This window comes from Oreochromis aureus, linkage group 20 (assembly GCF_013358895.1).
Source record: "Oreochromis aureus strain Israel breed Guangdong linkage group 20, ZZ_aureus, whole genome shotgun sequence".
Taxonomy (NCBI): Eukaryota; Metazoa; Chordata; class Actinopteri; order Cichliformes; family Cichlidae; genus Oreochromis; species Oreochromis aureus.
The window spans coordinates 26,452,912-26,479,296 of record NC_052961.1 but is presented as its reverse complement, the minus strand read 5'-3'; the positions used below and the strand labels follow the sequence as shown (position 1 = coordinate 26,479,296).

At 40.4% G+C, this 26,385-nt stretch overlaps 1 protein-coding gene across 1 annotated transcript in view; it reads right to left on the bottom strand.

Moving 5' to 3' along the window:
- Positions 1 to 26,385, bottom strand: part of bsna (bassoon presynaptic cytomatrix protein a) — a 153,697-nt gene that overhangs the window by 69,400 nt on the left and 57,912 nt on the right. The window contains exon 3 of the mRNA XM_039604687.1: positions 16,825 to 18,198. Coding sequence (XP_039460621.1) covers positions 16,825 to 18,198 — 1,374 coding nt within the window. The remainder of the gene's footprint in view (positions 1 to 16,824; positions 18,199 to 26,385) is intronic.

Sequence of the window (26,385 nt, the reverse complement as noted above, 5' to 3'; positions counted from 1 at the left end):
CTTTTGGTTCCTCAGTCCTCTGCTTAGGAAACACATGCCAACCCCACAATCGTGCTAATAAAGTACTCAAAAAATGGCAAATGCTGTGCTTTTGATAAGTACTACACGAGCTAATCTATTTAATCCCTGTGCAGGATCTTCATAGTGGCTTTTCCCTATAACCCCCCCCCCCCCAAAAAAAGAAAATCTTATGTGATATACATATTTAATACTTCTAGCAGTCCAGCTAACTTCAGAGGATTAAACCACACACGTGTAAGAGCGCACAGTGTTGAATTCAGCACCATGCACATGGTAAACAAAATGCTGATGAAGCTACCAAGAAGCTTTAGGGTCTAAGGACCTCCCATCACACATTCATTTCTGTCTTTCAGTGCCATCAACCTGCAAAGAAACTGCAGACTCACTGTAAAGTCTGTACATTTCCGAAGCAGAATCCTGTGTTATGCAAACGGTGTGCAAACCTGAGGATAACAAGCTCCGTGTCACTTTAAGACATTTTCACTCCACTCGGCTGTAATGAGTCAAGAAGTCTCAACTCTGCAAACGTCTCAAAGAGAATTCTTCATTAAAGCTTAGCACCAGACCCAGTTACAGTAATGGTATTTTTTTACATTGTCTCATTGTGCCCTTCAGCTTCAACTTGGTAAAACAGGGTTCAGCTACTTTTCCATCACTGGCAATTGGCAAAGCTGTTACTGAGGTTATGAATCTTAACAACACTTCTCTTTCAATGGTTTTGATGTGTGGCAATCCTCATTTTGCCTCACGGGTCTTTTGTTTGTCTAGTCAGTGGTAATGCCATGCCCCGAATCTCATGGTTCTATGGTTTTCTAGTGTTTTGACTTTGGGATTAGATTTTTCATTATTTAGCTTTGACTTCTATGTGGGTTTTACTGCAGTTAGTTGGGTTTTTGTGCAGGTTAGGCTGAGTTTTTGATTCATTCTGTTAATTTTAATCTTTAGTTCTCATCCAGTGCCTGTTTGTCAGATGTGTGAATTTTAACCACCATCATCCACCATCTTCATCCGCTTTATCGAGGCCGGGTCATGGGGCAGCAGCCTAAGCAGGCCCAGACCTCCCTCCTCCCCCAGCCACCTCCTCCAGCTTATCCGGGGAACACCAATGGGCCAGCCGAGACTTCTCACCCGTGTCCTGGGTCTGCCCCTGGGCCTCCTCTACATGGAGGAGGCCAGCCCCGAACCACCTCAACTGGCTCCTTTCGATGTGGAGGAGCAGCGACTCATTGAGCCTCCCCGGATGGCCGAACTTCTCACCCTATCTCTAAGGGAGAGGCCAGCCACCCTTGGAGGAAGCTCATTTCTGCCGCTTGTATCTGTGATCTCGTTCTTTCGGTCACTACCCACAGCTCGTGGCCATAGGTGAGGGTAGGGACGTAGATCGACCGGTAAATTGAGAGCTTCGCTTTTACACTCAGCTCCCTGTATTGTGTGTTTTGTTGCCTCGGTGTTTCTGTTTCCTGCTGTATGTGTTGTGTTTTTGTGTCCGTGCCTTTGTCCTCCTGAATGGCAGAATATTAGGGCCCCATTAAGGAAAAAATAGTATTTTTCATTTTGATCGGCTGTCTTATCGTGTCCTGTGATACATCATACATCCTCTTTATTGCGCGAGGGTATAACCATCGGTATCCTTTGTCAGCAATTTCAGTTTCCTCAAATCCGGCCAAGTCTTCCAAGTTTGTGCGGTTTTTCCTTCTGACAAGATGCAGCTTTCTTGCATCATCTTTTCAATGTTGCTATACCCGTCACCACATTGTTTTTATGCAATAAAAGAGAAATGATTTCCTTGTAACTAAAACTGATTTATAAGGATGATTGACTAACTCATCTACACTAGGAATTTTGTAGAGGGTATAGCAGACAGCCCAGTTGTTTGATTTGAAACGACAACTTTAATCTCGAAATTTTAACTATATTTTCAAAATGAAATTTTTTTTCCTTAATGTGGTCCCAATACATTCTGTGTTCCCTTTAATCTGGCATCTGCACTAGCGACTCGATCTGTTCGTGCATTTGTCTCATATTTATTTCCTGTTTTACTTTGAAGGGTGATTTTCTTTCATGTCTTGTCAGTTTTACTTCCTCCTTTGTGATTTCTCCTCATTCCCTCAGTCGGTTCCCAGTTTATTTACGGTCCCATTGTCAGGATGTCAGCACACTAAACATTAATGTAGCTTAATAAAGGCGGAAAAATGTCAACCTGATATTCAGTGAAAGTTCCTAAATGTACATTCAAAATTCATCTAAAAATGACCCTAATCATTTAAATAACATATTGTTTTATAATGTACAACTTTCCATCACTGAATTAAGTTCAGTGATGGAAAGTTCAAGATGTACTGTTACTGCTAACAGATGTATGCACAGTTCAGGACTAATACTATAGAAAGGGGAGGGAGTATGTAAAATGAAATAAATAAGTATATATATTTTGTTATTTATTATATGTAATAGTAGTTGAAGACTGTTTTGTCTGTTTATGCTGGTGTGACCCTGATAGACTTTAGTATACTGAAGCCTGCATTTTGAATGTACAGAAGCCGATGTTTTATTTCAGTGTATTTTTCACTTTGTGGAATCTGTTTGAAAAAAAAAATCCCGTTATGGTTCTACATTTAAAAAAAAAAGAAAGAAATCAGCTTTCGGTCACTGTTTCCACCCCAGTGAGGGAATACCCATCCTCTCTTCAACTGTCCCTGTACCTCTGGGTTTTACTGGAGAATCGCATTGTGCCTCTGTGCTGGGAGTCTCTTTTGGTGTATGTGAGGGGTTCACTTGATCAGCTGTGTAGCCCAGGGGAATGAACCGCTCTCCTCACTGACCCATTTAAAAGCAACATGGCCGACGGAGAAGTGAAAGTAGGGCAGGAAAAACTTCCAAGTATGCTGCATGCAGGCAAACATACGGACAACGCACACTTATCTCCTCAGCTCTTTCTGATCTGCCGTTTGTGCCAAAGATGAACACATTGATTTTTCTCACTGTGTCTTTTTCCAGTGCCTTTGTGCCTTAAGTGCAAACATAGTCTCATATAAGTGCACTGCTGTCAAGAGATCAAGTTCCCTGTTGTACAGAAAAATAACTTTCTACATCCCTCTCTGTGGCTCCCTGAGGGACTTGCCACTTGACAGCTCCCAGGAGGGCCGGTGTGCCTCCACTTTGACAAAAGCCTACACCCAGGCAGCGCCATCTGTATAACACTCCATTGTGCAGGGATACACACATGAGTTAAGAAAATACTTTCATAGGATTTCTGTCCTTAATAAGCATGTGCATACTGGGCAATACGTTTGTTAAGATGAAGAGAAAATCTTCTAGATTAGAGTGATATAAATTCTCTGTCAGGCGACACAAAACATGTTTTAACTGCTAAAGTCCCAGTGGGGGAAATAAAAAATACATTAAAATTACTGCTGCTGATAAAGGACTACGTATCAGGAACTATTTATAGAGAATGTCTTCATACACTCCTGAAAAATTCAGCAACACACCTTTTGGAACAGTGTGTTTCCTTGCAAAAGTCCCCAGCCACTCCTGTGTGCTTATAAGGAGGGAACAAACTCACTGCCCTCCTCAGACTCTTCTCCTTAAACAACAGTCTTTCTGAAGTTCTCTGTTGCACCTTTGCCACTCATCATAAATCTACATATTTTGCTATAACACTTAGAAGAAAAACAAGCTACTCTCTTGTGACAAGGGATCTCCACAGCAGGTAGATGTGTGTGTTTGATTTGTCCTTCCTAATGCAGCCCCAAAGGGGATTTGTGTCTCCACCTGGAATCAAACTAGCAACCTTTCACTTGGCAAGCACATGCGTTGAACACAGCTGTATGCATCTGTATCACTGAATATTAGAATTGTGGCTGAACTTTTTCCATCCCCTTTGGTGTTTCTTATAATTTTAGTACTGTGCAATAAGTTCAGTCACACATATTGGTAAAGATTAATGTGTTTAATCTGTATATTTACTCTAATTTAAAGAAATCTAATAGCAGAGAGACCTTAAGCTATTTTTATAATATTTTTTATAATATATTTTACATTTTTACATATTTTAATGTTACCCTTTGTTACAATTTTTTTTTAAAAACCTGGTCAGTGTAGAAGGTGAAATAGCAAAATTCAAACATATTATTTGTTAATTGAGTCTGAAAGACGGTGATGAAAGGATTTTGAGTGTTGGCATCCTGGTTGCACAGGCACACAGCGGTGTTTATGTTTTAAGGACTCCTGTGTTTATGTGGCAAAACTGTATATGTTGCTTTTTGAGTTTTTCTACATTGCTGTACGCTTTACAGCAAGGCCTTTGTTTCCAGCAGGGAGCTGTATATTCACCCAAATGGTTACAGCCTGAGAGACTAAGAGAGATGAATGTGTGAGAAAGGGGGAATGTGAAAGATGTAAAAACACATAGATGGAGCTGTAATTCACCCACAAACAAGAGCTGCTGGAAGCAAAAAGTTCGTACTGAGGAAAAGTAAAACAAATAGAAGGAAGGGGAGAAAAGTGAGGGAAGTGGATGGAGGGATGAAAAAGGGGTAGGAAAAGAAAAGTGCATAGTTTGGATGGTTGAGCATTTGAGGAAGAGATGGAGTAAGCAGAGGAAAGGTTAAAGGCAACATAAAACTGCACAGGAACTGACCAGAGAGGAATGATGGAGAGAAGTAGCAATTAATTCAAGAGGGAGCAAACAAATGAAGAGGGTGAAAAAAGAGATGTGCGTGTGATGTGTGTGTTTGAAATGGAGTGAGGTGCATACATACAAAAAGACCCAAGTGATATCAGAGTGCGAGTTCTCGATTTGCAGTCTGTGAAGTCATTTCCACACTTGCTGTATTTTAAGAATGAAAACCACTGTTGGAAACCAAGCACGGGTTCATCAGCCTTCAGTCTCATTGCGCTAACAGAAGGATCTTAAAATGGCACTTGCCCCTCCTACCTCCCACCTCACTGAAGCTTGTGAGGCAAACCAAGCACTTGGCTTCAATTTGCGTCATCTGCAGGTATTTAAAGAACCAACTGTGACAAGCCAAGTTAGCACTCGATGCCACAGACGTGCCTCTAGATGCAAACTGATACACAAAGCTAAGCTTTAAGCTTGATATCTGAATGGAATGCATACTGTAGGTAAACAAAATGCATTTTGGATAGCATTAAAAAGTACATAGAGTACCTGCTCACGGTTTGAGAGTCAGGTCAAGTTCAGGTGAAACAGTTAGTTTGTGATTTTAACAGGATTTGACGGATTCAGGACAGAACTACGTAAGCAGAGAAGTTTTAAGCCATTAAACTAAAATGAACTAGTCGACCGAAAACTTTAATATATATTCAAATGTCAAAGGCATCTCAAATTCCTCATCATCATCGTCGTCAGCATATTCATTATGAATCAGGTTTATCCTCATATCGTCTATTATATTAAGGCATTAACAAAATTTGGTCAAATTTGTTTTTTAATCCCAGTTTTATGTTAGGAATGACGACAAGAAGGGAGACTTTGGTTGAGTTTGTTACAAGTGCCTGTAACTACTAAATACTACTGCGTTTGTGATTATTTGTGTTACAGTTTTCATCAGCCTTCATTTTCTTTTATTCAGAACACCATTTTTGAATAAGGGCTTTTTTCTAATAGTATTCAGCAGTCGTACAATAACCAGAATAATAACCAATCAAGAGAACAGCTAAATATCTCTGACTGAAGACACAAAACAATATCTTAAATTAACTGTTTTGTCTGTCACTTTTTCAATGTCTCACATTATTGCAGAGGAATTTTTCCCACTCTTCATTGAGGTTTGCAGGTTTTGTTTATGCACAGCTCTCTTAAGATCCAGCACAAGCATCAGGAAAAGGTGTGGACTTTATTGGGCCCTTGCAGCATCTTGTTTCGTTTCTTTTTCAGTCATTCTGTTGTAGATTTGCTGCTGTGCTTGGAATCATTGTCCTGTTGTATGACCTAATTTTGACCAGGCTTCAGCTGTTGGACAGATGGCCTCATATTTGACTCTACAATCACTTTGGTATACAGATGAGTTCATGGTGGAGTCAATGCCTATACGGTGCCCTGGTCCCGTGGCTGCAAAACAAGCCCAAATCATCACCCATCCAGCACCGAGCTTGGTATGAGGTGTTTGTGTTGATATGCTGATAAATGAAGTATATTTTATTATAATCACCTGGCTGCTACTTACCCTCTTATTTCCTATGGAAGCAGTAAGGGTGTACTTTCTTTCTTTTGCACATGATTGTATATTCGAAAGAGTTTAGAGAAGCAGGTGGCTCGTGTCTTGATTTTAGTGACTAATTTAGCCTTTAATTTTCTGAGAAAGAAAAAGAAGTCAACAACACAAACAAAAAGTAAAAGTTACTCGCCCAGCAATTCTCTAATTTCATGTTGTATGACTTCTTTAAGAAGATGAGTGGACTGAATAAGTTGCAAGCTCTGACTAAGTTAGCAGTAGATCTAGCAGGAAAATGGAAGGGAGAATAAAAGTGAATTGAATCATCATTTACATTCACCTGGTAATTATGTGGTATGTTGTGAAAATATTTTCCAAAGATTTGCCGAGAACAATGTTACTGCAGAGGCTTTTATGAGGCAATCAAGCAGTTTTAAGGTAAATCTAATAAATCTTTTATTTCGTTTCTGTAGCCATGAAAAATAACCAAAATAAAATGCAGTCTCGAAAGGGGAAAACAGTTTGAGCAAGTGAACGCTGAATTTACACATAAAGCAGAACAATGATCAGGAAGTTGCCAGTTTGAGTCCCACCTGGGAAAATCTGGGTGGGCGAAAGAGGATGAAAAAAGAAGGCAGGGAGGATGAGATGAAAGGAACAGATGGAGAGGAGGAGGCTGGACAGAGGCTGGGAAAGGAAGAAGAGGAAAGAAGGAAGAAAGCACAGGATGGTGAGCCTTGTATTATTAATTGAAGGGAGATGTCTTGAAGTGCAGGAGCGAATCGTCTGTCCATTTGTAGCTCAGTCATTCCTGCTGCTGCTCTTATCCTGTATTCTGACTTCATTCTAAATAAAGAAACATGACTCACTCTATCCTTATTTCCTTCCACTGATTCGTCTATTTCAAGCCTTAAAGTACATGTCTGCATCCTTTAGTGCATGGGAGAGCCTCTGACTGACGTGAATTGTCAGAGACCAATTTTGACACCTTTCTAGGTGAATTCTTGGATGAAATGCAAAAATAACAACTGCGGTATAATCAGGTATCCTTGAAAGAATCAGATTTAAACAACAGCTACTAAACATAACTGACATAACATGTTCTGTTTCTTCTCCTTAACCCTGTCAATAACAAAACGAATGAACAGTAGAATTATTTCAAACATCAGTCCATTTAAAAAAAGAAAAACCTAATAGTATTTTTTTAGAACTGGTAGTTCCAGGAAATTCTACCCGAGACAGCTCAGAGGTCTCTGAACCCTAACATTTCATCACATGATCTTCAGCTAAGTTGTCCATACTGCTGTTTTATAGAAATTACTTGAAAAATTGTTGCTCTTTATCTGTTAAGAAAACAACTTGATTTATATTTGTATATACAGGGTGTATCAAAAAGAATCGTCTTATTTCAAAAGGTTGTATGTTTTAAAGAAATTGACATAGACACTCTTGGTAAATATTAAAACATGGTTGAATATAATATAACATATATACAAAACTTACAATCTTCACAAGTGCTCAGTGTGTCCTCCTCTGGATGCACGGCACATCTTCATCCATATGAAAGTCAAACCTGTCCCATACATGCAGCATGTCTGGAGTCACAACAGCGACTGCGGTGAATGTGAACGTTATCATTGATTGGCTGCCAAATTAAAGCACTTTGGAATCCGATGATTGCTTTTTGATGATACACCCTGTATATTTGTATTCGTTTGTTTGCAGCTGTTAGTGTCAAAGTGCATGTGTGCCAGGAAATGTCTCTGCTGTCAAAAAGAACATGAAGAACAGAGGTGTTTCGCTACAGCAGCAGAGGACATGTTAGTGTTTTCCTAGACGTTGTATTCAAGAGTAGCACCTTTGCCTGTGGGCGCTGTTGTTGGTACAGACATTTTATAGCCTTGCACGGTGTGACCTTTGGGGTGAAGGCTAAAACTGTTCATGGATTGTAATAACCCTCTCACTGCCGTACATTATCACTGATGTTTTATCTCCTGACTAGAATTCCAACAGCAAAAGTTTGTTGATACTTGTTGATACTTAAGATATTTACACAAGATACTGCTTACAGGTGAAGTACAATTAAATAATACATTAACTCACAGACATGACAGACACATGTGTGGGTAAGTGTGTGTCTTGCACTACGGGTGTGGGCATGGGTTGTCTTCCTGTCTGGGCTATTTTCATATGCTGACCAATAATTCAGCTGAACAGACCATAAAAGTTGCTGTGACACATGCAAACACACATGCACGACAACACACAAACACACACACACGCCAAATGGATTACATACCTTATGCTCTCCCATACACTTTACTGCTTTCTTAACGATGTTTGTCACTTGTAATTAAACACACACGCATGTCTGTGTGAATGCACAAAACACACAAACAAACACAGGTTGATGGGCTGACCACAGAGCCACAGTGGATTATGCAGATGACGAGGATCACAAGAATCAATTTAGCTCTGTTGTGTGTTGTTGTGTCTGCGAGAGTTTCCTTTTCCGAGCGTGCAAATCTAAATTGGACGTGGCCATCATCTTGCAGCAGAACACATTACTTTATGGCATTTATTTGTTTGGAGTTGACTAAATGACTAAATGTCAAACAATTAATGGGACATTATGCAGCTTCTGTCTTTTGTTAAAAGTTTTGTCGTGCTGTTTCCTCGCTCCATTACCTCACCCCTCTCTGGGTGTCTACTCTCTGCTCATCATTTTACAGATTGTTATTCTCCATTTATTTTAACCAGTGGACCAGAGAGGAAGGGGGGTGGGGGTGGCAATAACTGGAGATAACAGGGAGCAGCTTGAGGAAAGAAAAAAGGTAGGGAGACTAAAAAAAAGAAGAAGAAGAAGAAAGATGAGCATAATGAAACACTGTTATGTAAAATAAACATAATCCTACTCCGGTAACCTTAATGACCTGGCCAACAGTGCAGACAGCAACCTTAACAATGGCCCAGTTTAGCTCTGTGGGGGACTCCTCACACATGGGCATGCACATAACTACAGATGAGCGACTAAGAAGTTATCCACCTTAACCTTTTGGTCATTGTGGTGCGTGCATTAAGCACAGTGATTTGTCTGACTGTGAGAGCCTGAACAAGACACCATTGACACATTATGGATAACACGGCAGCAGCAGCCTGTGAGTCCTAAATCTAAACAAAGACTGTGATCCTAATGAGAATAGCAAGAGAATAATCAGCTTTTCAACTTCATACTTTAAGCTGTCAGTGTCTGGTTGCATGTTGTGCAAGCGACATATTCTCCACACAATAGTAAAGTAACAAATAATTGCAAAGCACTCTTTGATGTCAGTTGCTTTTCATGTTTAATTCTGATATTTTTCAATCTGGCTGCTATTCACGTCATCATTGACGGTCATTTGCTATTTGGAAGCTCGTGGTAACTCTGCTCAGCAACAAGAATCGAGATCAGTGTTGGGTGCTGTAATCATATGACGTTTGTGAAGATGTTTGGGGTGGCTGTAGCTCAGTGGGTAGTCTACTTATTGGAAGGTTGGTAGTTCAATCCCTGGTTGCATGCCAAATATTGTTACCCCAAGTTGCTCTCTGTTGGAGTGTGAATGTTAAATAGAAAGTACTAATGTGCTTGTATGAATGGGTGAATAAGGCATGTTGCATAAAGTACTCAAGTAGAGTAGAAAAGCACTATACAGACCTCTTACCAATAGAAAATAATCTGACAGTAAAATACAAACTGCCTCTCTGGGCACATCTATGAGCTCTGATTTCTCCAAGCACCTGTAAATGCAACATGTTCTATGAAGATAGTAGCAGGAGACCCAGACTGATCCTCAAGCTAAATGTATGCTGACCAAGAAAAAGCAACAAAAGTCATCACAACTCATCCTGCTCTCTACATCATGGTTTTCCTTGTATACTCATGTCTTTATTTATTTTTTTTAAGTGTTTGCTTCCTGCACTTTTGTGTTTTCATCTACTGTGACCGTCTATTGTGTCCTATTTAGTGTCATCTTGTCTTGTTATCTCTCGGTTCCTAGCAAGTATTCCTAGTGTATTTAGTCTGCCTGCATTTATGTCCGTGAATTTGTCTCATAGACTCCTGGAGTCATCTTCATGTTCACTCTCTCACTGCATCTAAGTAAACACTGTAATGTGATTTTTTCGTCTGAGTTGTGCGTTTGAGTCTTATTTTGCCTTCATCAGTTGTTACAGAAGTTCATATTTCAAGAGGTAAAAACAACAGAGATGAGGCTTCAAGTTTTATTTATGGCCAATCAAATTCTGTAGTGCTCCTCGGGCCGGCTTGGTTCTCATAAACTTAAAAATTAAAAAAGAGACATTGTATATGTTCTTCTTATTAGGACAAGGATGTGTGGCTTATGTGTCGTTTAAAACAGGTTTAATAACTGCTAAATACATGACAATGCATCTAAAACATAATGATTAACAGTGGTCCATGCATATTTTCATGAACAGTAATGCGGACATAATTCAGTATAAAGAAAAAAGACAACGTTTTTTAAAATTAACCAAAATTTCATCTGTTGCATTAAATGGCATTAATAGGTGCATTGTGTGAGGCATCCTGTTCAAATCTACGCCAAATGAAAAAATGTGGGTGCATCCACTGTGGCGACCACTTGAGAATAAGAAAGTACCTTCGTCTTTCTTGTTGTGTGGAAGTAATCGTTATTGTCTGACTTTATCATGAGACTCAAGCTGAAGCATCTAAGCTTACAACGTACATCGCCATAGTATCTGTAAGATTTAGCACTCTGATGACGACACTGTACACACAAACAAACACACAATACACACATACTATAGTAAAGCACCGCAGACACACACCGAGGGCAGACGTGTGTGATTTTGAATACTTTCTCTGCACTCACACCACATGTGCACAAACACAACTCAGCAGATTAAATGTCACAATCCCTAATCAGTTCTCTTCAGATGTGACCTCATACACACACATTAAGACACACGGTCAGGTGGATGGGGTGCTGTTATCCTAGTAATTGTTCCGACGGCAGTGGTGACAGCTGAAAAAGTCTGAATGACAGACTGGACAGTGAAATAACCTCATTCACTCATTCACTAACACCTGGTCTATGTGCAGTGTGTGTGTTTGTGTGTGTGTGTTTGGTATCATCACGAGGAGACTGTTTGCATCACTAGAGACAAAGCTACAGATTAGTATTTGTCATGATGAAGCAAGTGATTTGGAATGGAGAATCTTAGAAAAGGGGGCTGGAAGGAAGGAAGCTTGCAGAAATGCAAGGAAAAGGAGGAAAGACGAAGCCGTGTGACTTCTTACTTTTCTTTTTCAGTAGACACTGCCTCCACCTTACATTTTTCATCTCTCTTGCTATTTATATATGTAAATAAAACCCTATTTGAATAATTGATAAGTCAGACGAGTGCGACCTCCATGTTTCTCTATCCCACAGTGTTCCTCTATTCCTTGAACTCATCTGAAGTGCTATGTCAGATGCTTTCATTTTTTTTTAGGAAAGGCAAAAGGTTTTATTTTGTTAGTGGCTTATTCAAAAAATGACTCAAGCAGACAAATTTATTGTTTGACAACAAGACTTTTTACATTCGTCTCCAGATTGTGGACTTTGATCTGAAGAGGTTGTAAAGTTGTTTAGGTTTTTATGATCTCATTCCACATTGTGATCCGATAAACTATATTGCTAAATGTATTCTCTCACCAATGCAAATTATTGAATTCAGTTGTTCCAATTGCTTCCATGGCCACAGGTGTATAAAATCAAGCACCTTGTCATGGAGACTGCTTCAACAAACATTTGTGACAGAATGGGTCGCTTTGAGGCGCTCAGTGAAATCCAGTGTGGTGACGTGATAGGATGCCACCTGTGCAACAAGTCCAGTTGTGAAGATTTCCTCACTACTAAATCTTTCACAGTCAGCTTCTAGTGGTATTATAAGAAAGTGGAAGTGATTGGGAACGACAGCAGCTCAGGCACAAAGTGGTAGACCGTGTAAAATCACAGAGTGGCATCAGTGGATGCTGAGGTGCATAGTGCACAGAGGTCACCAAATTTCTGCAGAATCAATCACTACAGACCTCCAAACTTCATGTAGCCTTCATGTAGCTCAAGAACAGTGTGTAAAGAGCTTCATGGAATGGGTTTCAGTGACAGAGCAGGTGCATCCAAGCCTTATATCACCAAGCGCAATACAAATTTGGTGGATTGGGGGATTATGGTGTGGGACTGTTTTTCGAGAATTGGGTCAGCCCCTTACTTCCAGTGACAGGAACTCATAATGCTTCAGCATACCAAGATATTATGGATAGTTTCATCCTCCCAAGTTTCTGTGAACACTTTGGGGATGGCCCCTCCTGTTCCAATATGACTGCACACTGCTGCACAAAGCAAGGTTCATAAAGACATGGTGAGTGAGTTTGTTGTGGAAGAACTTGACTGGTCTGCACAGAATCCTGACCTCAACCCAACCTAACACCTTTAGGATGAACTAGAGTGGAGACTGTTAGCCAAGCGTCAGTGTCTGACCTCACAAATGTGCTTCTGAATGGTCAAAAATTCCCATAAATACTCCTAAACCTTGGAAAACCTTTCCAGAAGAGTTGAAGCTGTTATAGCTCCAGAGGGTGGGCTGGTATATTGTTAAACCATATGGATTAAGAATTGGATGTCACTCAAGTTCATGTGTGTGTGAAGGCAGACAGGCACTATGGCAATATAGTGTGTCAATATGTTTATTAGCTGAAGTGCCATCTTAATTGATCAAATAGGATATCTCCTAGCGAAGACCAAAGACCTGCATGTTTCTTGTTTATATTAGCGGCAACTTGGTAGTTGTTCTTTTACTTGGTGTGCTTCTACAAGATGCTGCACGGATTTATCGCTTTAAACTGTGGTGACACTTTTATGACCTGTGATGTAATAAAATTATGTTACAGCCCAAAATTTCCATTTGCTGTTCCAATATAATCTGGAAATATTACACATATAGGACTTAAAGATACTAGAGATGTTGTTGCTTAATACATGTATTAAGTAAATCACAAAGAGTTAAGATAAACTGTAAAAACCTGCAAAGTCAGCCTGGAGTGAGCTGATGGGAATCGTTATCAGGTATAGAAATGACTGTACATGCAGTTCATCTCTGATATCATCACTTCTTTGCTGGCTTCTTTCCTCGTCCCTCTTTGCTTCACTTGCTTGATTTATTACCTTCTTCTTTGTCCTACTGTTCTAATTACTGGTTTTTGCATGTGTGTGTGCGTGCGTGTGCACTAGTGCCTGTCTTCCCTCTGGACTAAAGGCTGCACATGATTCAGGTCTACATGTCTGGTTTCCTCTCAGCTGCTGTCAAGCTCTCTTTCTAACTGTTAGCACCATTGCTCTGTTCTTTGTCCCACTTTATTATTTTTCCTTTTTATTCCTCCTTTGTTTCTATGAATGTCTCTTCATCCATCTCAGTTCCACCTTGAGTTCCTTTTTAACATTTTCTAAGAATTTCTCTCCATTAATAATCTACCTTTTTTCCATTTCTATTTCTACTTTTTTTCTGTATGCTTATAATGACTAATGTTCATGATGATGCCCATCTTTTCTCCTCATAATTGCCTTTTTGTAGAGAGCTCAGTTAGTAGAATATGCTGTCACCATCATCTTTGACTCTAATTGGGTTAAAGAAATAATTTTATATGGTTGTTATATTACTTTCTACTCCTTCTCTCTGTGTCCACCTTCTCTTTTCTCATTTTATGCACTTTTTAGGACCTGCAGGCCTTAACCCACATTGCAAAGAAACACACATCTACTTGCTATCTACAGATAGTAAGTCCACTTATGAATAAGCGTGACATCTTCAATGATATGACCCATTCCTTCTTGTTACTGTGTTAGTGTGTATTTATCACTGTCCTGCATACTGTAGTAAAGGCACTTATATATAGCCCTGTGTATTACATCTAGGTCTATTATGAGGCAAGCACTTCACAGTACTGTAAAGTACTAAAGACCTTGGAGGCATTAAGCTGCCTCAAAGTAAATATACCATGAGTCTCTGTAAATCTGCCAGACTCACTGACTTCCATGCATCCTTGCTTATTTTCTTTCATGCATTTCCTTCATCAGTCCTTTCCTTCCTTTCATTCTGACTTCCTTCTCTGCTTTACTACTTACCTTCTCAACTCTTACACTCCCCCCCTTCTCCTTCCATTTCTTACATTGTTCTTCTGCGACATTTGTTCCTTATCTTTTCCTTCTTCCTCCATTTCTAACTTCCTGAAATCCTTGCCATCTTTTCTTTTCTCTTGCTTTCTCTCCTCTTTTCAACTCTAAGCCTGCACTGGATCGATAAAAGGGGAGGTGAGAGGGCGGTTGGCCTTTACGCTTGTTTCTTTATACCATGAGCAGAGGTACTTTGGGAGACACAAAGACAGCGAAACAGAAAAGGATGTCTATGTTTTGTGATTATGGGTCTCCTAGGAACAGTCTTTTCTCTCCTCTTGTGTTTTGTCTTCGACACCTAGCTCACTGGATTGCTACGTATTATTTTATTTTGTCATTCATTCATTTTAATTCATCGACATGTGCACGACAGTCCATCTAAGGTGACATGAAGAAAAGAAAGAGAGATCAAGGGTGCTGATGTCACAGTGGATTATGATACAGATACATAAAAACTCCAGAATATTGTTATGAATCTCACTACTGTACATTTAGATGTTTCTGTGTTCCAATTAGTATGATTACTAATCTTTGTTGAGAAAAGTGGGTTAAATACAGGCTACTGTAGCCCAGCGGGACAGCAGAGAGAGGCAAAGAAGTGGCACGTAATTTAGATAACACATTAACTAAAGAATGAACTTCTGAATAATTTTCAAAATTTTTGTTTACTGTAAATTTATGAACTGAAACAAAACCACGTTCAATTAGAGTCAAATACAAAGGTGAAAGGAGCACATATGCACAATGTGATCGGATTTTCTTTATTGTGTGGCCAGGCCACACTCCTGACCTCATGTTCTAGCTTTGGCCATTTTAAACTGTGTCCAGGACAGAAACAGCTGCATTGTGCTGCTAACACAACTTCAGCTCTTTGCAAACATCTGCACAGACAGCATGCTAATGCTAACCTAGCCAAGAACCCAGAGTGATGTTAAAGCTCAGCTCGACCCCAGCCCTGAACTTAACAGGTAACAAACTGATAAGGAGTCAGGCTGCAGCCTCCGTTTCTACCTGTTCATGTTTCTACAGTAAATGGTAAATGGCCTGTATTTATATAGCGCTTTTCTAGTCCCTAAGGACCCCAAAGCGCTTTACATATCCAGTCATCCACCCATTCACACGCACATTCACACACTGGTGATGGCAAGCTACGTTGTAGCCACAGCCACCCTGGGGCGCACTGACAGAGGCAAGGCTGCCGGACACTGGCACCACCGGGCCCTCTGACCACCACCAGTAGGCAACGGGTGAAGTGTCTTGCCCAAGGACACAACGGCCGAGACTGTCGGAACCGGGGCTCGAACTGGTAACCTTCCGATTACAAGGCGAACTCCCAACTCTTGAGCCCACGATCGCCCAAGAATCGCCCAGTAGAATCACTGTGATGATTCTACTGTAAAGTCTCTTTGTGCTGGTTTTCATATTTGCTCTATGCTGTCAGCTTTTTGTTTATCTGTAAATACTGAGAGAAAGATCATACATGTGTCCTCATTAGGACAGAGATTTGTGTTGGTGTGTGGGGCTGTAGCCTCAGGTTTATATTGTGAAATATGGTGATTATGAGACATTGTACTTCAGGTCATTTAACAAAGCAAACTTTCTCCTGGGAGTAATTAAGTAATCTATTACATTACTTTTAAGAAAATATTCTTAAAAATATATGTAATACATAACTTTTACAACCCCAACACAACCCCAACACTGATCACAACAAAAAGGGGAAATACCTCCAGCACACACAAAAATTTGACCACAGAGCATGCAGTTCATTTGCATGAATGTATTGTCGTTGATATGTTGCTTAGTGATGGTGGTGACTCTCAAAGCAGACCCAGTGAGAATCAATAAGGAATCTAATTGATAAGTGACATCAATAATATCATCAAATCCCTAAATTTTTAATTATTTTTCAGTTACCTTTCCTGGCAGAGCATGATCTCAGGGGAGACAATGGAGCATTTTGTGATGTACACAAATTCCAGGCTTCATCTGGATCTTCATTCAAGTATTAAAAACAATTATGTTGTTTTTGAGCCTCAGGAAATAGGCGACTATGTATAAAAATCTGTATCATTGCTAAGTAGTTAATGCAAAAACATTTAAAACCCATTGCATTAAATTTGCGCTTTAGTCCCGTCTCCAAATACTTATGGATGTAACTGTATGTGTAAACATCCAGCACATCCAAAAAATAAAAATGGAAAGGAGGGAGTTGGGGATTAAAACGAGATACGGAAAACTCCAGTAGAAGTAACGAAAAACTCAGGAGGGACATCTAAATTTATACAAATGTAGCAGGTGTAGTAAGATGGAAATGAGTAGAGTTTTTGTTCTTGCATGTCTGCAATAACATGTGTTCAGTGTGATGTCTGTAGGTGTTCCGTTCCTCTTACCTCCACCAGATGTGGTGTTGGGTTGAAGCCACACAAGTTACACACTTGGCTGTGACACTGCGTGCAGGTATTGTAGTTAGGTGGGTTGGAGCTACCGATGTTCAGCTCTGTTTTACAAAGAGGACAGTTCACTTTGGGTTTCACAGGCTCTGGAGCAACCGCAGGTGCTGCTGCCACAGGCTCCTGCTTCTGCTGCACTTTCTGCTGATGAGTAGGTGTTTTCTGCTGTTGCTGTCCTTGTGGCTGTGTTTTTTGTCCTTGCTGTCCTTTCTGTTGATGAGCAGGTGACTGCTTCTGCATTTCCTGTTGTTGGGGCATGGTCTGCTGCTGTTGCTTCTGGGTTGGCATATGGGGTCCACCCATAGGACCACCCATTTGGCTTGGTGCATGAAGACCTCCCATTTGGCTCGGTGCATGAGGACCTCCCATTTGGCTTGGAGCATAAGGACCTCCCATTTGACTTTGAACATTAGGACCACCCATTTGGCTTGGAGCATGAGGGCCCCCCATTGTGAATGGTTTAGTACTGGTGGTCCCTTGTTGTTGCTGCCTGTTGTCAGGTGTTGCATTACTGAACACCACCTTGCCTCGTGCGGGGCTTGGCTGGGTGGAGGCGGTAGGTAGCGGGTCAACATTGATTAAGGTACTAGCCTGATTAAGCAGTGATGCCCCAAAGCCAAACAGTTTGGTCAGGCCGTCCTGGGCAGGAGGGGCCTGACTCTGAGGTCTGTGGGCTGGGGAGGATCCAGCACTTCTGGTCTGGTCGTGCCGTGCCATAGATTGGTGCATTGGGGAACCACGACCCAAATCGGGTTGGGAAGGTGCCTTGGTCAAACCAGGGAGGGGTACTGCACCAGGGTGAGGAATCCGAGGACCCCCTGGTTGGCTAAAGCCTCCTGTGGGACCTCTAATAGTTCCTGGAGCTCCAGGACCGGTCTGGGAGTATGGATCAGATCTCATGCCCTGCTGAGAGGGCCCTGTATGAGACTGGGAGCCACCAGGGCCTGGATGTCTCTGTAAGCCAGGGGACGTATAAGACTGAGTCTGGGACCCTAGCTGTGATGAAGCATATGACTGCTGCTGAGACTGTGGATACTGCTGCGACTGGGAGTAGGGCTGAGTCTGGCTGTAGGGCTGAGACTGAGGTTGCTGTTGCTGCTGCTGCCGCTGGGTGGGCTGACTCTGTGCCAAAGATTTTGGCTGCGCTGCTGCTGTCGGCTGTGTTGGCTGAGGCGCAGGCTGCTGAGGCTGGACAATGGGCTTGGCTTGGTGGGACGGAGAGTGAATCTGCTGTTGGCTCTTAGAACGAGGCGTGGTCATATCAATGCCGAGAGCTCTCTGCATCTGACAATTCAGACACAGCCATTCCTGGACCTGCAGGCAAAAAAAAAAAAAAAAAATACAAATGAGTAAGCTCAAAATCCACTTTTTCAATTTGAAAAGCCTTTTTACTTTGTCTGTGTGACAATAACGCATACAGTGTTTGGCATCAGTTTGGTCAAAGTCTTTCGTAGGCACTATAGAGTTAGTTCTGAAGGAAATATTCGAATGGTGACTGTATTGTGAATACGTCAGTCAACTAAATGGAAATAGGTTAAATGTTGCGTACATAATTTCCTTGACCACATCTTTGGTATTACCACTGAAACGTAAATCAGGTATCTGTCAGTTTGAACAAGTCTTTGTATAACACTAGAAGGCTCAGTAAGGCTCAAGAACGTTAATGATGTAGTGTTACCACTGAGCTATCGCTATAATTGATTCATATTTTCTTTCAAAGGTGATTACTATTGATTCCTCTGAATATTATTGATGACTCAGACATGACACATTAGTGTTTCCTACCACCCAAACCACATAAGCTGTGTTCATTCACCCAACTTGCACGTGAAATATGATTCATTATTCTTTCCATAGATGTCTTAGGTGAAGACAATATAGCAGTTATCAATTAGAAACAGAGGGAGAGAAATCAACCACAAACTGACTGCAATGCTTAATGACAGCACGGTAGAAACTGCAACCAAAGTGAAAAGAATTGCATCCCTCACATGTGCCAAAAAACATAAATCCACACAGGCACGCAGGTATGCGCACATGCTACCATACAGATACAGCATGGGCACAAAGGAGATACAAACAGATGTACAAAGAGATGCAGTCAAATGAAACAAATATGCAACACTCCTCACCATCTAAGAATAAAAATAAAACATCACCCTGCTCCTCCTCCTCCTCCTCTTCTTCTGTCCTCCTCCTTCCTTTTCTTCCTCCTCCAGATGAGAGCTGATACTCCCTTGTGTCCGGACCTTGCTTGCTTCTCTAATTTCTCCCGGCTGCGAAAACAACCCAGCTCCTCTCTCAGCTGTGCCAGTCTCCTCTTGTCCTGTCTTTCCAACTGTAGCTTTGCATTCACCACTGCTACCTTGCTGCCATAAATAGTGCTATTTTAGCTCCCCTGCAGTCAGAGCAAAGCTAGTAAATCTCTGCACGTTTCATGCATTTCTCCCATCCCCTTTTCTTCCCACAATGCAATGCGCAGATGTACTGTATTACCCCACCCGCTGTTCAATAACACCCCCCCACCCATCCCTTTTCTAATTTTTTTGCAAAGTGGTACATTGGAAGGTGGCTCCTTGAATTTAAAGGGTAGGATGTGCAAACATGGGGACAGGAGAGAGAAAAATGCCTGCATCACTCACATACCCTAACTAAGCAATTCCTCCCACTGTGCTGCTTTGCTGTCTGGCATTTTCTAGCTTGACAGCATTACTGATCCCATGTTCCGTTAACTCAGCGGCTACAGCCATCGCTACAGCCCGACATCGTCTGTTCCTCCTTAACATATTCTCTCTTTAGCTTTCCTACCTAGCATCTGCTTCATCTGCTTCTTTTTTCTTCTTTAAATCCTCCCTTTTTTCCTCTTCTTACCAATTATTCTTGTTTTCATCTTTATCCCATTTTTCTGTTCTCTTTCTGATCAGTTTGAAAATGTAGGTCTCGTTCCTCAAATAGCTAAAGTGGAAAGAAATTTGAAAGTCTAATTTTGCTGTGCACGGTCCTCCTATGTTGTGTTGTCATAATTACATCTGATGAAGATGCAGAGGGGGAGGAAGAAGAAGAGAAGTGGATAAGGAGGAAGAGAAGGGGGAGCTGATTTTAATCCTGTCTCCCTGTCTACCCCTCTGCTTTAAACACTACATCACAAGAGACATTGGAAGGAACGAGGGATGCAGTGAAGGATGGAGGGATGGAAAGAACAGGGAGGAGATGGAAAGAGCAAACAGTGGAGAGAAAGAAGTCAGCAGTTTTTTAATCCCAGCAGCTCTTCAGCTCTCATCATGTCAAGCTTAATCAACAGTACAGCAAAGCAGAATTCGAGCTTCCACGCTGTGGTTAAAACCAGTGAATCCTTTGCGCGCGCGCCTGTGCCGTAACAGGTGAGGAACAATGTCTTTGCTAATTGTGCAGGAGTTACAGGTTTTGTTCAACAATTTACACAAAATGATGATAATTCTGCCCGTTTTTTAAACACAGAAGAGAAAAAACAAGTGGAAACTACAATGGGTAGCAAGTCTGGGGTGTACAAAACAAACCTCACTGGGTGCTTTGGTTTTTGTACGTGCAAAATTACAAAGGGTGTGATCAGCATGCTCTGAGCCAATCACATCTAATCATTCAGACAGAACTCTACCAGTGACAGAGAATCACAACGATAAAGCTCAGCTTACAAAAGGAGCTCACAACTTTGTCGTCTGCAAGTTGGATGGCATGATATTGGCCCCATTGTAATTCAGACTCTACCTCTTCCTCCCTGGACACTAACACTGCATTTGTGCCGCTCCAAACCAACTATCCTTAAGTGAGAAAAAATCAAGGGCATCGTAATGATGCTGCTGTATTTCAACCCCCCATTTCATTAAGAGACCCCAGAGCTACACTGGTTTCAGGTTCTGCTTAGTCATTTCCTGTTTTATTATGAAATTTATTTCATTTAATTCTTCTTCTTATGTTTGTTTTTTAACCTCTAGTTTTGTCCTCCCTCTGTCGACAGTTATCTAATTTGACTCTTATGTAGCTCTTCACAGGTGTCACATCATCTTGTTACTCCTTGTAATCGACTTAACTAGGCTTTTCCTTGTGCATGAGTGTTGAGCTTTAGTTTCACATAGTAAAGTATGAACAGTTGTAGACGTAGATCTATCAAAAGTTTTTAGTAATGTAACCACTTAACGTGCAACAGGATGTGCACCCGATATTATTCATTTTATATAGCGTCAAACCACAACAACATTGGTGTCAAGGTACTTCATATAGTAAATACTACAATGATAAAATCCAATCAACAGCAGGAATTCAACCTTATAATTACTGTATTTCTTAATTAATACGATAACTATAAGGTTACTGCAGGTGTAAGGTGCCACAGAGTTGAAAAAAATAATTTTCAAGAAAAAGCTGACTTTAAAGTAGCAAGTAGAAAATGTAGCAAATGACACAAAAACAAAAACTGATCCAGGAAGTCAGCATTACCAGTCCATAATTATCTGGACAATGACACATTTTTGCGATTTTTCCTTTCTACACTGCCACAGTGGATTCTAAATCAAACAATCAAGAAGTTGAAGTTCAGACTTCAAAAACTGGAATTAGTCCAAACACTTGTGAGGCCTTTTATTGTTATTGTTATGTTCTAATGTAAAACAATATATTTCATATACTATATATTCATATATACATATATTTCGTTAGAAATCCCCAAATCTATTAAAATAGGGGTGGCCAACTCCAGGCCTCGAGAGCCGGTGTCCTGCAGGTTTTAGATCTCACCCTGGGTCAGCACACCTGAATAAAATGATTAGTTCATCACCAGGCCTCTGGAGAACTTCAAGACATGTTGAGAAGGTAATTTAGCCATTCAAATCAGCTGTGTTGGATCAAGGACACATCTAAAACCTGCAGGACACCGGCTCTCGAGGCCTGCAGTTGGCCACCCCTGTATTAACATTATGAATACTGTAATGCGAAGTATACAGAACCAACCGGACAGGAGTGCAGAAGTCACTTCGAGTTCCAAGACATGGACTCGTGTGTTCACAAATTTTTTACCAGTCAGCTTGCATGTGGTGTGCTGCTTAGCACAGACCATTTCCCAGACCCACAGAAGTTATCAAAAGAATAAATAGCTGAAAATGTATTTTTTTGAAAGGAGGAAAATGAGCCCTGACAATCTCCAGCAATGCTGACTCTGCACACTCACACAGGAGGAAAACCGGGAGGGGGGCGGGGGGCTTTTGTGCATTGTAGCTTCTTATGCATACATCACAGAAACATGATTCAGAATTTAAATGGAAGAGCATACTTATTACATGACATAAATTGCAAGAGATCTTTCCTGTTCTCAAGCATGTTCAATATCACGGCACATTAGAGATTCATATGTTAGAAGACTTGCTTTCAGTCTAATCTTTGTTAGCTCTTGGTGCAAATATGTCTGCAAGAACTGTTTCTCCTGAGGCTGAAGCTCCAATAAAACTTAAAGAATAGTATAAAGAACAGCTTTATTACTGGAACAACACGTTTCGGCCTTCAGCCTTCGTCATATTACAAATACACACATTTATATACAGAACATTTTGCCTAATAACAGAATATGTTGTTTACCGGTGCAAAATATGAATCATAATATGTTTATTAAGAAGAATAACATAACCTAGTGACCTGTTGTTAAGGTCTGGTGAATTAAAAACCTAAAAAAGTACTGTAAATGCCACAGACTTATTTACAAGACTGTGAATGATGTTTTCCGAGAAAAACAAGCACACTGCAGACTATAACTGTAACCTCTTATCTCCACTTTGCGAAGCACAGCTCTCCTCAAGGACTCTGATTTCCTCAATCACATTTCACTTTCTCTTTCTGTTGCTACCACTCTTATTTCTCTGCAGACACTTCACACCTCCACTCACACACATGGAGGTCTGAGCTCCTCTTGCAACAGTCATTAACCTGAAGGTCAGGTCTGTCTATTTAAGAGGCTGATCTCTGTCAGTATTGTGTCTCTACGACACAATGCATTCGCAGTGAAAACAACTGGATTCATTTTAAACAGGGCCAGAGGTGTCAAACAGCTGCAGCGTCTGTTCAGTATCAATTTTGCCCAAATTGATACAGATGTTGCAGGTGGTAAGAAAAAGATAAACTGTTTTTACTCAAATAACCAAATTATAGCAGACAGTTAAATATGAGCAAGAAAACCGTTTTGGCAATTAAGAGAATGAATTGGTGAATTTGTAAACCACTTACAGCAAACAAAATGCAGATTTACATCAAACTGGAAGATTAATCTAACTTTGTCAACATCTTCAATGCACAGCTTGGGGATTTTTCCCCCCTATACTTTCTGGTGATAAACCATCAATCAATATCTTTAATCGTTTACAAGTCATCACGGTGAACGTGGAGGCATCTGTTAGTCCTAAAGGAATAAAAAGAATAAGAGCCAGGGCTAAAAATTACATTTAGATTAAAGATCTAAATAAGATAATTCACAGCAGGGAGAAAAAAAGCATAGAGGGTTAAACAATGAAGTCATTAGAATCGTATGCCAGTGCAACATCCATCAAAATGTGGCTGGGACAGATACACGAAGAACATACAATGAAGCTCTACTTTTGAGTACAGGAGTCAAGTGGAAGTTCACTGTGACTCTAATTTGTTACTAACTAGCCTGGAGACACAGACAGAGAAGAGGAGAGGAGGTGGGAGGGTCAAGATCTAATCAGTGAGCTAAAACAGCATAGAGGAGGAAGTCTGTGAGGTCTTCATGGCTCTGCCTTTCTCACTATCGCACATCTCTGTTTGTTTTTCTCCTGCTATCTCCTAATTAATGAAAACAGTTAATAGGAACTAGACTGATGAGACTGAATGAATTCACTAATACATTTAATGTTGTTATCCTGTTGATTTGCAAGGTTCAAACTGCCTGAGTTACACAGCATAGAGTACTTCACATGTAGAACACAGCAATAGTAATATAAATAATATAGATGTATACACACACGCATACATATACTAACCTTTAAAAAGAAGCCAATGTTCTGTACTCAGTCGAGAGTACCTCAGTGAAAGCATGAAACTGGCAACTGAATATGAACTTAGTCACACTGAAAAACGCACACACATAGGGGACACACTCTCATACACACTGACCAGCTGTCAGCATAAAATATTCATGCTACCTATCTCCAAACACTACTGACCAGGTGTTACCGCCGTTTCACAGAGAAAACTCCACGTGTGATTCACCACATCATCTGCCGCAACACTGACGAACATTTCTCGACATTTCTCTTTTCAGCACAGTAAAAGAACCTCTTCAATCTGTATTTGTTATGAAATTGTATTTTATTCAAAGAGATAGTTTAGGTGAACACCCATGCAGTACTCCGTGACTGTCTTGAACCACACTCAATCCTGAGTACATAACCTGGAAGCTGTCCAGTGCCAGCAGTCACATTCCTATGCTGCTGGTGGCAGCTTAAGTGTTTGGATGACAAGTGCCTTGTTCAAGGGCATCTTACCAGAATTAATGCAGACTCACAAGAGTAGAAGCTCCACCACCTTGTAATAGGTCCAACAGTGTTCTTTCATTTGACCACCTTGGAGATGCTAAAGGATTCGAGGATTACGTGCATGAATTTTAGCACTTTAAGAGAAAATTGCACCTGTATGGTATACTCTGTGACATATACAGGGCTGGACTGTGAAGCAGGGCTGAAATAAACACCAGTGCCTCAGTGCTCTAAACAATATTTGGCAAAACGACAGTATTTGAGAAACCTAGAGGACAGAATCCACTGGTAGTCTCAGATGATTTTATTTCATCATGGTACTTGTCATAATGTTGCCTTAGATAAGCTCACGTTGAGGATTTACTCACCCACATGATAGTTTTTCACACTGATGGTTTTTCCAAGTACAGTGGCATGACACTTTTTCTCAAACATCCCACAAAATTTCCTCAATTTGCTTTGACAATAATGCCACGGTTCTCGTCCGCAGCACTGAGGTATGAGTCGTTACATGAATTAAACCTGACTTCTAAGTTGAAGCTGCTGTCTTTGTGGGAGTATCTGTGAAACTGTACCAGCCCCAGTAAACAGCGGGGGATGAAAGAGCACAGCAGGAGCAGAAGTAAACTGTTATAGCTGTGCTTTAGAATTATAGTAGCTAAAATATTTCATTGTGCATAGAAACAGTGCAAGGGTCTATTTAGGATTAAAAGTGTGGCATGGTTAAATTTTGCCTAAATGAATCTGAGATGAGCTGTAATTGTCTAGTGTGGTGACAAATGTCACATTTGAGGTAAAGTAAATGAGGGCTATGTCCACTGTTTGAAGCTGTTTGGGTTTTTGTGGTTGTTGAGCTTGAGCTTATGTATATTGTGCACCTCTATCTATATTCGCACACAAAGTGCATTAAAATACAGCCTAACATGCTTGTGCAGGATTCATTTGCACCTCTACTGAGGGTTACATAGAACGCTTTTAATAGATCTGTCAATCAGCACAGTGTGGAGCTTTACAGGCCGAAAAAGAGGAGGGAAGTAGACAGAGACGGAGTGAAAATACTCTCAATCTAAGCTTATCATAGTAGAAGTGTTTGTAGAAATGCAGGGAAACACTTATGAGCAATTTTACTTAACATTGTGAGTTTGAAAATCTGAAAAATAACTCTTTAAATGTTTCCATTTATATTTTACTCTGTTTAATATTTCCATTCATATTTGAATCAACTTTACATCCTGGTGCAAAATTCTGGTAGCCCTTTAAATTGTGGTAACCCTTTAAATAGTTTGGTAACAATGTGGTAAGAATGGGCTAATAAGGAGCAAACAAGAAGTGGAATAACAAGTTATTACCACTTAATTACCGAAGAAATATCAAAGTAATAGTCTTGTATCAACAGTGTTAATTGGTGTATAACATTGTGTTGACATGTTCATCTTTGGGTAATAATAGGCAACAAACATAGTACCGTATTTCTCATACTATAAGGGACACCGGATTAAAAGGCACATTAAGTTTTTCTATTATGCTGCAAGCAGGGTTACAAAATGCAAAACTACCATGTTTCTACTTTATTTCACAGTAATATTTACTATAATTCAAAACCAAAATTCAAAAACATGTTTGTGTTTGCTAAATGTAAATATTGTTATCATGAATTGGCTATTTTATATTACACAATGTTATATTAGTTAGGCTACTGTGTCAGTTTCTCATTGCTTCAGCTAAATAGCTTAAAAGCTACAGAGAAAATTCGTCAGTGTTCATCTTGTGAAAAAAACAATTTTCCTTTCAATAGTAAGAATTTATATTAAACATACTAATATACAGCATGTGGAGCAGTTTCTTATACAGTAGATAAATACAATTTACTGAGAACCTTCTAAGATACATTTGTTCTCAACGTATGGAGATTAAGAGAGATGCCTGAAAATAAGAATAATCAACACATTAACGTGGCTACTGCATCTAAAAGAATGACTACATGGTA